Source organism: Pinus tabuliformis, chromosome 9, assembly GCF_031772625.1.
Source record: "Pinus tabuliformis cultivar Carrire ecotype Pingquan chromosome 9, CPIR1, whole genome shotgun sequence".
Taxonomy (NCBI): domain Eukaryota; kingdom Viridiplantae; phylum Streptophyta; class Pinopsida; order Pinales; family Pinaceae; genus Pinus; species Pinus tabuliformis.
This window is the reverse complement of record NC_142307.1, coordinates 1,769,811,764-1,769,827,553: the sequence shown is the minus strand read 5'-3', so window position 1 is coordinate 1,769,827,553 and position 15,790 is coordinate 1,769,811,764. Positions and strand designations below refer to the sequence as shown.

Below are 15,790 nucleotides of genomic sequence, written 5' to 3'. Positions count from 1 at the left end.
TTCAATCCTAGAACATCCATCACTTTATTCAATACGAGGGTTTACCAGACTCCCTCTCAAAGGAAATGGTACCGATACCGATCGCACTGTATCTACCATCATCACCCATCTCGATGTGCACTCCAAGATCTTTCTCCTCCAGATCAGAAAACAAATCTTGATCTTCTGTCATGTGAAAAGACGCACCACTTTCCAAGAACCATACAGATCCCATCACACTTGATACCAAGCATGCGATCAATGAAAAATCAAGCTCAAACTATGAGGCTAAGGCCTCTCTCGCTGCAAATCCAGCAACTTGCTTATTTTTCTTCTTCTGCGGACAATTTGTGGCATAATGTCCGTGCTGGTGACAATAAACACTTCACCTTGGACATGTCCTGCTTCTTGCCTTTCGCACCAGAATGAAAATCTTTCTTGTTCTTCCCCTTCTTTGCTTTGGCAGCCAAAGCGCAATTTTCTTCATCAGTTGCCTTTGATGAAGATCCGTCCCTGGTATTCCACCTGATCTCGTCCTGCACAAGGTCTGACCAAAGTCTCTCCCATCTTGGCAATTTCTCTCGACCATTGACAGAGTCCTGATAGGAATTCCAACTTTTTCGAAGACCAAGGAGAGCCAAGCTCACCAAGTCCCCATCATCGATAATCACCCCCACACTTCCCAGCTCATCCCGGCATTGAGTGAACTTCGTGAGATACTTGGGCATACTGTCTCCCGTCTCACACTTAATGTTTCTGAGTTTATCCTTGAGCGCCAAATTCCTCTAATTTCTCTTGCTTTGTAATAGATATGTCAATGCTTCCCACATCAAGTATGGAGAAGCCTTTCCATGCAGGTTGGACACAATGTGATCCTTAACGCCCTCCAACAGAATCCTTCGACACTTTGCTGTCTTCTTTTGCCACGCATCAACTTGAGCAATATCAGTAGGCTTTCGGACCTCAGCCTCTATGAACTCCTTCAACCCATTTTCATCTAACATGGCCTCCATCCTGTCCTTCCATGCAATATAATTCGAGCTACCTGATGGGCCCCAGTATTGTAGCAATAATGCTACAACTCCTGGAGCTTCCTATCTCTAATTTTATCAACCCGGTAGTTCGTACAAACTTGGAAGCGACGGTGCTGTATGCACAAGTACTAGCTCTTGTCGCAACTGTCACTTGGTCAGCTGGCACAAGTCCGCTAGGGCTCAAGCCAACTTCTATATGTTCTCAGAAGAAGCTTTCTAAATGATGGATGAAGGCTATCTCAGAGGAAATTAATCTACTTTGCAAAAATGAACTAAAATCCAACCAAAACATGGAAACCCTAGTAAACCCTAATCTGAATAGTTTTACCTCTATGATGCAATAGTGAGAGTGCAAATGTCTAAAAATGATGCCATTACTTCAAGTGATGTGAAATGCATGAACTCAAACTACTTCCATTGAAAAGAACATTGTTTTTGTATTTTTTGCTTAAGTGGTTGGAGTTATTGTGATTTTGTTTCTTATTAGGGTTTGACTGTGCAGGGGTAGTTCGAAGGGAAAGAAAGCTTGGGAAAGGTGAGGAGGGCTAGGAAAGGTTCCAGGGGATCCAAAACATCATTCCATAGAAGTCCACAACGTTCAGGTGCTCGGCAACCGAGTTTGCAAGCTTCTACATGATGTCTGCAGGGGATCCTAGAGGATGTTCAGAGATTTCTACAGGATGTTCTGAAATGGGATTTTTGAGGATGGATGGTTGATGGAAGATGCATGGATGGTTATAGAGGTAGGATGGGGGTCTGAAGTGACCCAGGAACTGATGGATGGAGTGGTGAGATGATGTGGAAGGCTGACTTGCATCAACGAAGGTTTAGGCAATGGAAAAGCAAGAAGGTGGGGTTACGTGGCAAAAGAGCAGATGGGAGATGAGGAAACAGACTTGGTGATGGAGGAGCTGATCTGGATGAGGCTCAGATGAACAAGGAGGTGATGAAGGTGCCCTGCATAGTGTTTCCAACTGAACCAACAAAGACTTGCAAGAAAACAAAGATCTAGTTATGCTACCCTAATATGATCTAGCTAACAGTAGCAAGAATGGACAACAACTTTATTTGCAAGGAAACCATGTACAACATGTGAGCAAGAACAGTCCAAAAGATCTGAATGCATGACTAAATCCTACCACTCTATTCCAACCATAAAAAGCTACTTTAACCATCAAAAGAAATCTAAATAACAAAGAAAGATCTAAATCTAGATAGCAGATTTCATTTCAAGAATGCAGCAAAACACATAAAGATAAACAAGGGAGGTACTGGGCGCTTGAGATGGGCCATGTTGTTGGGAAAAGTATCCAATACGGAATGACCCTATCCCACTCTAAGGGTGATAGTACCTCAGCAACAATCAAAGCAAAGCTATTCGAGATTACTTCTTTATGAGATGTAAGAGAGGGGAGAAAGAGATCCACTAACCGTTGTCTTTCCCTAATGATTGATCCAATCTTCTCTCTTTGCTGCTTTCCCCCAGCTCCTTGCTCTTTCACTGGCCCAGCTACACCAAGATCCTACAAAATGGCAAGAGAGGGAAACTACAAGAAGCATACATTCATAATTGATTCAAGGATTAGAATAAATCAAATACACAAGTACAACAATACACCATTGAGACACATGCATATAGAAGAACCTCAAATGCTTTATTAATGGAAGAAGTAAAGTTTAGGAAGTGATACAACCATAAAAGGCCCAATCCAGCATCACCTCCCAGCAGAAAGAAATCTCCTCTTCACCTCCTTCAAGAAAATCACCCAATAGTTCTATACTCAAACCAACAGCACTTCCTTACATTCACCAGATTCCAGCCTCCCCAGACCTCATGAGAGAGCTCTATATATAGGAGTTTTGGAGAAAGGATGAGTCAGCTTGTAGCTGGCATGAAGCTGACAAGTGTCCTCTCCCACTTCAGTTATTCTTCAGTTCTTGAGTCCACTTGGAGGTTCTTGCTTCCACTTGGAGATCTAGACCCTCTTACTCATCACAAGTCGAATTCCCTGATCCAAGTGTCATTTTGGAAGCTTCCTGGGAATTGACACCTTGAGGAATGACTGTGCCACTTGGCCAAACTCGCCCAGCGTAGGTAGCCTTCTTTGCAGTTGACATTCAGTGCAGGTACACAGTGGAGCAGTTGACATTAAGTGCAAATGCTTAGTGGAGCAGTTGACATGATCCAAAATTAGCTTGTTTTTGAGTGTTTTCAGGTGGAGAACTGATATTTAGTGTTGTGGTTTGCTGACCTTGTTCCTCTAGGGGTAGGAACAACATGTTTAGGGACTTTGGATCCCTTATATTATTGACATTTCATGCTTCATGCTGTAAGGCACAAAAATGTCTATAACAGGCCCAACCCCAAGAGCTACAGCCTCCTAAGAGAGATTTAGAGTTGGTGCAAAGCTGGATTCATCTTTATTAAACAAGAATGAATTGTTACATCAAAACTGTCCACGAGAAGAACTTGAACATGAGCTGAAAGAAAAGCTAATCTATTGCATAAAAATTGAACTACAAACTAGCTAACTAATGGCTAAAACAAAATGACTAACTGCTAACCAGTAGCTACAAAATGACTACCAACTAGCTAACCAAAATGAGGCCCTAAGCCTTCTTATTTATACAATTTGAGGACCCAACAGTCCTCCTAAAATTTAGGGACTTGGCCACCCAAGACTTGTAGTTAACAGCAGTCCTACTTGACTTGCTTGGCTGCCCTTGTGCTCATTGATTTGGTGGCCTTTGAACTCCGAGCTGATGGTGGAGAATTCAAGGTAAGGGCCCATAAATGAGGGGGACACCTTCCTAAAAATCCTCTAGCTTGTTCTCCCACGAATTTGGCTGCCAAGTGCTCATTAAGACCTTCATTTTTGTCTCCAAGTTGACCAAAAAGGCTACACAAAGCACCCATTAGACTTGTTGGCATAATGACTAACCAAATTCACTCTATTAACATAAATATAATCAAAAACATGCAATAAACTAATGAGAATGGTGGATTAAGTCAACTTAGGAGGTTGAATGAGCCCAAATAATTGTCCATTTTTGGGGCTCATCATCACCCCCCTACTGAAAGTGTTTCTCATCCTCTGAGCAACCAATCTCTCTCTTCATCTTTGATGGCCCTGGTGGCTTCTTTAGCTAACATCTCGGCTGTTTTCTCCTTTGGCTTCCCTCTTTTCAAACTTCCTGTAGAAACAGTTCGCTGGCTTCCTGTAGAAACAGTCCTCTGTCTTCCTGTAGAAACAGTCTTCACTGTTTTGGCCTGCTTGGATGAGGGTTCCTTCTCCTTTCAGCTTTGCTGTGGCAGCCTTCATCTTCTCCTCCTTTCTGCTCTTCCCACTATCTGCTCCTTTTCCTAGAGAATTCTCAGCCTTGGTATGATTGTGTAAGTATATTTAATATGATGGTTGAAATGGTGGTGAAAGGAGATAAAACCCATGGAGAATGGAAGAGAAGAGTGGTTGCATGCCTCCTCAACAGACTTCAAGCTTCAAATCCTGATTCTGGCCTTCCCAAAGGCTTCTACAGGATGTTTCTGGTAAAAATACAGAACTTCCTGTAGAAAGTCCTGTAGCTTCCTGTAGAAGGTTGAACCATGACTAAATTGTGCCCGAACCCTAAAAAAAATGAGTGTTCATGGAGGGGATGGATGTGCTTAGGGTGGCCAACACAGGTGCTACCTCCTTAGCTAAAATATCGACCAATTTCTCCTTCTGCTGCCCTTTCTCTGGACTTCCTGTAGAAATGCCCAAACAACACAAAGCCTTTGAACTCATTTGATGAAACTTGCTCAAGAGTAATTCCCTTGATGCATCATCTAATTCAACAACTGCTCCATCTGCAAGTTGTTGAAAAGCACTCCTTTCAAGCAAATTTTCCATGGCGTCTTTTACTAGCAGAAGATTTTGTCCCATTGGTTCCATGACAATAACACCTATGGATTTTCGATCACAATCAAACTCCAATAAAGCCAGGCTCTTTGATCTTTGTATCCACCAATCATAATTGCCCAATTGCACTGTGCCACTGTTGAGAATGGCACTTGTATCACCTGCCACTGGGTCCGGAACTCCCATTTTTTCAACCAATACCATCAAGGCTGCCTCAGTGGGAATACCATTAGCATGGAACTGGTGACCTTGACAAGATATCCCTGCATCATTGCAAACTGCAGCAACTCCTGCCAGAGTTTCTAAATCTTCCCCCATATTATGGGTAGGCCAATCCAATATTTTTCCATCCTCAAGATTATATGTTGTTCCTTCAACAGTAAACTCTCTAAGTGAACCAGCACTGTGCCCTATGACTATAAACTCACTGACAGACATCTGATTGGTTGTAAGAGTACCTGTCTTATCAGAGCAAATCACTGTGGTGCAACCCAAAGTCTCCACGCTCGATAACGTATGCACAATAGCATTCGTTTGTGCCATCTTACGAGTGCCAAGAGCCAAACATGTAGTAATCACAGCAGGCAATCCCTCTGGTATAGTAACAACTGCCAAAGAAACAACAATCTTAAAGTAGTACATACATTTCTCAAAGGAAAACTTGATATTGTTTTAGCCACCCATCTATGACTTCCCATGAAAGAAAATATTTGTAGTTCGTGATCCAGACAAGAATACAAATGGCACCAATCACTGTTGTCAGTCTTTCACCAAATTCATCTAACTTCCTTTCAAAGGGGGATCATGACATTCCATTGAAGCTTCCTGAATTTGTGCCTGAATTTTACCTATTTCTGTAAACATGCCAGTGCTCACAACAATGCATGTGCAGCAGCCATTGGTAACTATAGTTCCTGCAAACACCATGCATGCTTTTGACTGCAACTCACAGTCACACAAGGTGGCTGGATATGTTCTTTTGATCAGATTCTGAATTCAAACAGATTGCTCCATAATTAACATATCTATAATGCGTTTAAAAAAAAACTCTGAAATCAATACTTTCAAGAACCCTGGTAACCTTGGACACGAGCTTTAACTACTTTTCTCATTTCAAGCTTGAATTTTGACAAAAATCTCGGGTTTTCCTTCTGCAGAGCTGTTTTTTGCCTTTCCTGTAGACGACATCCTATAGAAACGCCTGTAGAGTGCGACATATGGGAATCTTTGAAGGGACTGTAGAGATCTTGAGAAAAAAAGGCAAAAATCTGTAGAGCACCATTGTTTAACTGATCTGGAAATGGTGGACATGCGCTTCAGTTGACCGCAGTTGAACAAAGAGTGGTGAGAGTTTCAACCGAGTGTGATTTGTGGTGAGGTGGCAAAAAAACATGCACGCTGGCTTTTTCGAACTGAAGTGATGTTATGAACTGCATGTCTTCTATTTGTTAATCAACTGATGCCCTGTTCACTGAAGTTCAACAAACCTACCACTAACTGTGTTTTTCAAATTTTCCATGAATGACCATACACGTATGCTGCGTGATTTTTCCTTGAGCGCTAGAGAAGACAATCGGTTGAGCCTCGCTAATCCGTGGCTTAATTCCACCATTCCATCAATTCATGCAGTTTTCAAATTAAACTTATGCAATAGAAGAATGAGATCAGTCACATACCTCGAAGTTGAATGGCTGCCGTGAGCTGCGTGGGCTGTCATTGATGCATGCATTTGATTTTATGGTTTCATGATGGCTTGGTTGCTGATTCATGGCTGGTTTCCTTGTGCAGGTGTCCTCTGGCTAGATGCATGCAACAAGAGTTCATTTCCACGTTCAGATCTGCACCCTCAAACTGCTGCCATTGAATTTTCACAGGACTAGAACTTGTTTTCGCCATTTCTCCCAAACGGTGAAGCGGATTGATCTGAAACTCGGTGAGCATGTTCCTATCATCATTATGCATCTCCCATAGAAACATCGTGATCAATGGATGCACGAATGTCGAGAAAAATGGAAAATGGCTGAATATTTCAGAGCTCGATTTCTCAGAAACTGTGCATCGGAATCGGCTGAAACTACTTGGGTAGGATAATATCACCCATGTGCATCTCCCCATGAAACAAGTTTTGAAATGGATGCACGGTTATGGATAAAATGCAAAAATGGCTGATGGTGATGGAGGCTGATTTCTTGGAAACCGTGCACCGGAATTGGCTAAAACTTCTCAAGCATGTTGTCATCAACCTTGTACAATTCCCCATAAAACGGTTTGTCAAATGGATGCATTGTTTTCAAGTTATGGCAAAAACAAATTTTGTTCTATGGATTTTTGCCTCAAGGCTTTTTGCATGTGCTTGCATGGAAGGGAAAACTGAGCTTGGGCTGTGATGCAGGTATGGAGATGATGGAGGAGGAGTTGGAAGATTGCATGAGGACTTCTGAACCCTTGAGGAAGCTACCATGTTCGCCAAACCACTTTTTGAAATGCATGCCTAGTTTCCCACAATTTCTACAGGACGTTCCTGTAGAAGGACAATGAGAAGCACAAGGAGGTGAAAAAATGATGGATGAAGGCAAGGGATGGACACACAAGTGCTTGTAGGCCAAATCAACAGATTCCCACCATCAGATTCACTTTTGAAATTGGATTTGGCTCGTCCAAAGGTTCTACAGGATGTTTCCTGTAGAAATACAGAGCTTTCTGTAGAAGGCACAAGAAAGAGTCCTTTGACCTTGATTTGAGTGCTCCTCCTGTCATGAAATGTCCTTCTTTAACCTGCAATGTCATTGCTCCAACATGAACTTATTCAATGGAGATTAGCTTTATTTTTCTTTTTCTTTTTTCTCTTTTTTTTCAAAAAACAACTAGGGCGCCTCATGGAGGTTTTCACCCTAATTGCCTGCCTTGGGCGCCTCCAAGGGAGGTTTTCACCCAAAGACCTTATTCTCTTTTCTCTTTTTTTTTTCCAACCCATTGACCGCCTCATGGAGGTTTTCAATCAATGAGCCAATCTAAGGCGCCTCCGAGGAGGTTTTCACCTTAGATTTCTATTTTCCTCTTTTTTCAATTTTTTTTCTCTTTTTTCTTTTTTTTTTTCCTTTTTTTTTCTACCCTACCCTACTTGAAGAACAAAATCATTTTCAAGTATAAGAATACTTCCAATGGAGCCATGTGCACATCGAGATTAGAGAAAAAATGATGTGAAGGCTCGAAATGCATGCTCTGACAGGTATCCAAATCTGAGAGACCAAATGATCTGACTTTGAAGGGATCAAACATAGTTGAGGAAGAGAGTACTGTTGCAACTTAGTGACTGTCTGGAACCATGTCTCAATATAGCTTTGATATCCTTGGTCCTTTTGCTGATCTGGATCATTCTTCATGTCACTTTCTATCATGACTTTCTCATCTTCCTCCTTTTGCTGATCTTTCTCTTGAATACATGGAAGATTTGATGGTAACCATGAGGGATCTTTCTTTATCTCTGATTCCGATCTCTTCTCTTCATCAAGTGCAGCCCATGATTCTTTGATCTCTTCTTTTGAATCTTCTTTTGCTGGATGTGATCCTTCAATGCTTTCAAGATGATCTCTTTTTTGCAATGCTTTTCTTGAGCTTTGGTGAACATCATTGAGCTCACGAGGAATCATTTGCACATGTTGTGCCTCAGATTTGCAATGGGGCTGAGCTGCTCCATTGTATGGTTTTGGAAATGGTACGGGTAGTTGAGTGGAGGTGTGAAATTGAGATGGAGATGGATGGCATTGTGGTTGGGTAGGCATTTGGGGTTGCCTTGGTGGAGGAGGAGGCGATGGTTGTGGATGAGCAGGTGGTGGAGAAAAATGAGCGGGATGAGAGTTGTACTGGGGCCTCCACTCCTGATAAGGTGCATTCCACTGAGGCTGTGGCTGAGCATAAGAGTGAAATGAATGAGCAATTGGTTGGGTATAATATGGATCTGTGAAGGAACAAGGAGGAGGTGTGAACCAAGAAGGATGAGCAGGGGGACACCAAGAAGGCATGAAGGTGGCTTGATAAGGGTCATAATAGGTCTCGGATGTCCCTTGCAGTTCCCATTGGTAAGATCTAGGTTCATGTGGCCAACTTTGGTTCATGTAATAGAGTGATTCAATGGCTCCTTTGGCTCTCTGATATGCAGCTTTGAATCTGGGTAAGGAAGGGCACTGATCTGTAGGATGGCTTTCTTCACAGACAAAACACACTTCTATGGAGTACAATGGACATCCGTTCCTAGGATGCTTTCTAGTGCACCTAGGACAAAAAATGACCAAAGCCCTCTTGGCTTCCTCTTGCTTCTGTTGGATCCGCAAGGTATCCAGTTGCATGGCAAGAAACTGCCTCATATCACTCTTGAAATCTTTGATCTGATTTTTAAATTCATCTTTGGACAAGATGTTGCTCCCAACATCTCTGCTTGTAGCCATTTGCTCCAGAGGAATGTTTTCTTCTTCTTCCCCCCAGAGGTTCTTCAGATATGTCTTGATGTCCACCCAGGGGTTCTTCAATCACAGCCATCGAAGAAGAGAGAATCTTGGCTGTGTGAAGCAGTGGGGGTGTTGTGCAATCATTTTTATAACTTATCTCTACTCCTACAAGGCATGAAATGAAATCTTTTTGGTTGATTTTTGCTTTTTCTACTTCTACTTGCAAAACTGAAATAGATTGAACTGCAACTAACTATCTTGCTAAAATGAAAATGCGGAATCGAAATGAAAGCAGGAAATGACTAATCTATTTTGCTCAAATGAAATTGCAGGAATGAAATGCTAGTCTACACTTGCGGAATTAAAATGCTAATCTACACTTGCAAAAATGAAATTGCGCAATTGAAAAGCTAATCTATGAAAGCGGGAAATGCTAATCTATGAAAGCGGGAAATACTAATCTACTTTTGCATAAACGAAATTGCATAATGGAAATGAAATAAACTACTTAGCAAAAGATTGTAGTGGAAAATAGAAGAAAAGTGAAAATCACTAATACTCTGACGCTTCCCCGGCAATGAAGTCAAAAAGATGGTGGGCCCCAGTATTGTAGCAATAATGCTACAACTCCTGGAGCTTCCTATCTCTAATTTTATCAACCCGGTAGTTCGTACAAACTTGGAAGCGACGGTGTTGTATGCACAAGTACTAGCTCTTGTCGCAGCTGTCACAAGTCCGCTAGGGCTCAAGCCAACTTCTATATGTTCTCAGGAGAAGCTTTCTAAATGATGGACGAAGGCTATCTCAGAGGAAATTAATCTACTTTGCAAAAACGAACTGAAAGCCAACCAAAACATGGAAACCCTAGTAAACCCTAATCTGACTAGTTTAACCTCTATGATGCAATAGTGAGAGTGCAAATGTCTAAAAATGATGCCATTACTTCAAGTGATGTGAAATGCATGAACTCAAACTACTTCCATTGAAAAGAACATTGTTTTTGTATTTTTTGCTTAAGTGGTTGGAGTTATTGTGATTTTGTTTCTTATTAGGGTTTGACTGTGCAGGGGTAGTTCGAAGGGAAAGAAAGCTTGGGAAAGGTCAGGAGGGCTAGGAAAGGTTCTAGGGGATCCAAAACATCATTCCATAGAAGTCCACAATGTTCAGGTGCTCGGCAACTGAGTTTGCAGGCTTCTACAGGATGTCTGCAAGGGATCCTAGAGGATGTTCAGAGATTTCTACAAGATGTTCTGAAATGGGATTTTTGAGGATGGATGGTTGATGGAAGATGCATATATGGTTATGGAGGTAGGATGGGGGTCTGAAGTGACCCAGGAACTGATGGATGGAGTGGTGAGATGATGTGGAAGGCTGACTTGCATCAACGAAGGTTTAGGCAATGGAAAAGCAAGAAGGTAGGGTTACGTGGCAAAAGAGCAGATGGGAGATGAGGAAACAGACTTGGTGATGGAGGAGCTGATCTGGATGAGGCTCAGATGAACAAGGAGGTGATGAAGGTGCCCTGCATAGTGTTTCCAACTGAACCAACAAAGACATGCAAGAAAACAAAGATCTAGTTATGCTACCCTAATATGATCTAGCTAACAGTAACAAGAATGGACAGCGGCTTTATTTGCAAGGAAACCATGTACAACACGTGAGCAAGAACAGTCCAAAAGATATGAATGCATGACTAAATCCTACCACTCTATTCCAACCATAAAAAGCTACTTTAAGCATCAAAATAAATCTAAATAACAAAGAAAGATCTAAATCTAGATAGCAGATTTCATTTCAAGAACGCAGCAAAACACATAAAGATAAACAAGGGAGGTACTGGGCGCTTGAGATGGGCCCAACCCCAAGAGCTATAGCCTCCCAAGAGAGATTTAGAGCTGGTGCAAAGCTGGATTCATCTTTATTAAACAAGAATGAAGAGTTACATCAAAACTGTCCACAAGAAGAACTTGAACATGAGATGAAAGCAAAGCTAATCTATTGCATAAAAATCGAACTACAAACTAGCTAACTAATGGCTAAAACAAAATGACTAACTGGCTAACCACTAACTACAAAATGACTACCAACTAGCTAACCAAAATGAGGCCCTAAGCCTTCTTATTTATACAATTTGAGGACCCAACAGTCCTCCTAAAATTTAGGGACTTGGCTGCCCAAGACTTGTAGTTAACAGCAGTCCTACTTGACTTGCTTGGCTGCCCTTGTGCTCATTGATTTGGTGGCCTTTGAACTCCGAGCTGATGGTGGAGAATTCAAGGTAAGGGCCCATAAATGAGGGGTACACCTTCCTACAAATCCTCTAGCTTGTTCTCCCACGAATTTGGCTGCCAAGTGCTCATTAAGACCTTCATTTTTGTCTCCAAGTTGACCAAAAAGGCTACACAAAGCACCCATTAGACTTGTTGGCATAATGACTAACCAAATTCACTCTATTAACATAAATATAATAAAAAACATGCAATAAACTAATGAGAATGGTGGATTAAGTCAACTTAGGAGGTTGAATGAGCCCAAATAATTGTCCATTTTTGGGGCTCATTACTACCCCCAAGGGCATACTCCAATCGCAATCCGTTGAAAGACATTTCAACTTTGACACAAAGAAAACACTGCTGCAAATTCGAATTCCACCAGCTCAAAACTAAACCGCTTCTGATCTAAAATTCGTGAGAACAAAGTATTTCTTGTACAGAGATTGACTGTATGGGCATTTACCAGATATCTCACCTTCTAGAAGGATGAATCCAAAGGCTACTGGCCCGATTACAGACTCTGCCTGAAGAAATAAAATGTAAACACTTTCTGAATAATAGATCTGATGATCAACAGCTCTGATACCATGTAGAAATTTTGAATAATATTCATAGAGATTATCCTGATTATACACTATTGCGGAATACATGCATAATACATAAGCTCCTCTACGTTGATCATCAATTTTGCGGAATTAAAAACAATGAAACATCAATCGCATGCGCACATTAACACAATATGTAACCCGGGGAAAGCATACAGCTGAAAACCCCACACAATCTGTATACTATAATGATAGAGAACATGTAACAATACATAGTACAATACTCCTTGCAAGTACTCAGTACTATCTCCACTTGTTACACACAAACTAGCTTTGATCTGAATCAAGTCACATGTTCAAATCTCCTCTGCTGTCTGCCTTTCTCCACTGCACAATCCAAAGTGAGTATGATTACTTTCCAAGCTTGTTTTTACTTGGTTTGTACTTCCCAATCCTCATTGGAAATCTCTATCCATTCATGTGCAAATCTCATGCACAACTATAGTCACAACTGATAGCAATCTCAACCTCTAACACCTGTCTCCACTGAACTGTCCATGCACTAAGTTAACTGATGTATTCTTGAGTTAATTTATGAGTTAATAATTAGTGAATTAATTAAAAATTAATTCACATCACTCATCACTAGTGTATTTGCAGTTAAACTAAATGTAATTGATTTCAATGTCATATTCTAAGATGTTGGCAATCCATTTTCCCCTTTTGCCTTCAATTCCTTCTTGGGTCAAGATGTCCTTAACCACTGCATTAGGGACATAGGCAATTATATGTGAGTACAGAATATAGATTCTAAAGTCTTCGATGGCTTTTACCAGTGCATAGGCTTGCTTTTCCATAATCTTATATTTCAAGGGAGAATCTCTAAGGGCTCTACTAAATAATGCAATGGGTTTTTCACAGCCCTGGTCATCCTTTTGTAACAAGACTGCAACAATTGTATGCTCAGATGAGAAGGAGAAAATGATGAAGTCTCTATCAAACCTAGGACTTGTTAGGATTGGTGTGTTTGTCAATGCTCTTTTGATGTCCTGAAAGGCTTGCTTGGCTTCCATGGTCCATTTGACCTTCGAATCCTTCTTCAACATATTATTTAACAATCTTATTAGCTCGGCCAAATTAGGGATGAATCTTCTCAAGAGCGACATGAAGGATAGCTTGAATTCTGTTCGGATCAATTCTAATACCATCTTTTGAAATTATGTGCCCTAAGAGTTTACCTTCTTCTAGGCCAAACAGTGGTTTCTTTGGATTCAAAGATATACCATATTTTCTACAAATTAAGAAAACCTGCCTCAGATGCTCTAAGTGTTCTTGGTCTGATTTTGAAAAGGCAGTAAGATCATCCAAGTAGATCACCAGAAAATCATGGATTTATTTGGCAAAGGCTATATCCATTGCTCTTTGAAATGTGGCCCCTGCATTTTTAAGTCCAAAAGGAATTTTGACATACTTGAAGGCCCCCCAAGGTGTTGTAAATGTAGTTTTGTCCTGATCATCAGGGTGAACTAAAATCTGATTGAATCCAGAGAATCCATCTAATAATGAAATCCTAGAGGTTCCCACTACCCTTTCCAAGATATGATCCATCTTTGGTAAGGGGTAATGGTCTTTGAAAGAGACTTTGTTTAAATTCCTTAGGTCAACACACAACCTAATCTCTCCCGTCTTCTTCCTAGTGGGGACCAAATTTGAAATCACTTATGAAAACCTAATTGGAGCAATGATTCCAGCTTCATACATACGTTTCACTTCCTTTTCAATGAGGGGAAGGAGTACAGGGTTCACTCTTCTAAGCTTTAGTTTAAAAGCTTTTTGGTTTTCTTTTAAAGGTATGGTGTGCTGGATGATTGAGGTGTCATAGGACTTAAGGTCCTCATAACTCCAGGCAAAGACATCTTGGAACTCTTTAAATAACTCAGTGTATTTCAATTTCTGATCAGCTGGTAATGCTTTAGATAATTTTATCATTTTGGGATTTTCTATGGTTCCAATGTTACAATCTTCAATTTCAGCATTCAGTGGTTGCATTTTTGGTTTTCTTGAGATATCATTTGAATCAAACAGATCCTCCAAAGGGGTTAAACCTGTGGGCAAAAAATTATCCTTTAACTCAATTACCTCGGCTTCTGTTTCAGCTATTTCATCTACATCTGTTTGCCTCAATTCTTGTATATTTTCGTTGTTAAAGGTGGTAGGGTTCAAAACCAAATTTGTTGTTTCAGCTGATATATTTTGCTTGGCTGTGTGAGCCTGCGGTTGATCATTCATAGTGCCAGTATCAATGTTGATGCTGGGAAATTCTTCTTTTAGAGTGAGGAAGTTGTTTATTTGTGTGTCACTCTCGAAGACTTGCCAATTCTTGATGTTATCCGGGACTGCAGGCCTATGTTTGATTTCAGCAGTGAAAGTGTGATTGGGTTTGAAAGGTAGCTTGCAAGTGCTGGCAAAAGTTGCCAAGCTATGAGCATGTAAATTGAGCTCTCTAGAAATTTTAGTTAAATGAGATTTTGAGAAGGTATCAAGTACTTGGATAACTGCTCCTTTATAATCTCTTAACCTTATATCATTTGTGATAAAGTTTCCTTTCATCTGTTGTATGATCAAATCTGAATCTCCTAAGACTGAAATTTTGGTTGCACCTAAGTTTTTTATGAGTTTGAGACCTAACAGAAGGGCTTCATACTCAGCCATATTATTTGTGCATCGAAAATTTAGCCTATATGCATGACCTTCAGCTTGGTCATTCTGCATATTATGAATCCAAACTCCTGCTCCAGCTCCTAATTTGTTTACAGAACCATCAAATTCTAGATACCATAGAGTTTCATGGTTAAGGTTTGTATTGAGACTCTTAGAGAGTTGGGTCATGGGCAGATTGGTTTCTTGCGAGTCACTTCATACATCATGCTGCTTTGTTATATCAGTTATACAAAAAGTATTTTGGTCTTGGGAGGAAAATTGTTCATTCAATTCCTTTGCCTGTGCTGCCATTAATAGTTCAGGATAAGCCCTGTTGCACCTGTCAGCATTATAGAGAATAAATGAATCCATGTCAGAGTGTATTGAATAAATTGGAAAGTTTTGGGGCTTGTCTTGACTGCTCACCACATACTTCATTAATGTTTCACGGTATAACACATATTTCATTAAATATGGAAGTATTCAGTGGATCTAGAATTTAGAACTTTAACTAAATTAAGTTTTTTCAAAATGAGGAATTAGAAAGTCACTTAATCCACTAATTTTAATGTAGATATTCACCATTTTTGTGTAAAAATTATCATGATAAACTTTATAAAACAAATTTATATAAACTTGCTAAAAAAAAAATTCACATTTTAATCTTGGATTCCTTACATTATCTATTTTAATATTTTTTATGGTTTATAGTAAAAAATAAGTTTGTTAAGGTTATTTTATGAAAATAATGATGCATATGTTACTATTATTAATCCATTTAATTATAATCGGATATAGTAAATATCATGTATGTGAAAAGTCATGATTATTACTAAGGCAGTGTTGGCACAATTTAAAAGTCTATCACCTTTGCAACACTAGTTGTATTATGGTTGAAGATTAAAAAACCCTCAA

At 40.2% G+C, this 15,790-nt stretch overlaps 1 protein-coding gene across 1 annotated transcript in view; it reads right to left on the bottom strand.

Moving 5' to 3' along the window:
* Positions 1-14,464, bottom strand: part of LOC149155858 (calcium-transporting ATPase, endoplasmic reticulum-type-like) — a 49,791-nt gene extending 35,327 nt beyond the window's left edge. Inside the window, exons 1-3 of the mRNA XM_089444550.1 lie at positions 14,315-14,464; positions 5,761-5,902; positions 4,809-5,520 (exon numbers count right to left, since the gene is read on the bottom strand). Coding sequence (XP_089300676.1) covers positions 4,809-5,520; positions 5,761-5,902; positions 14,315-14,464 — 1,004 coding nt within the window. The remainder of the gene's footprint in view (positions 1-4,808; positions 5,521-5,760; positions 5,903-14,314) is intronic.
* Positions 14,465-15,790: the final 1,326 nt, after the last annotated feature.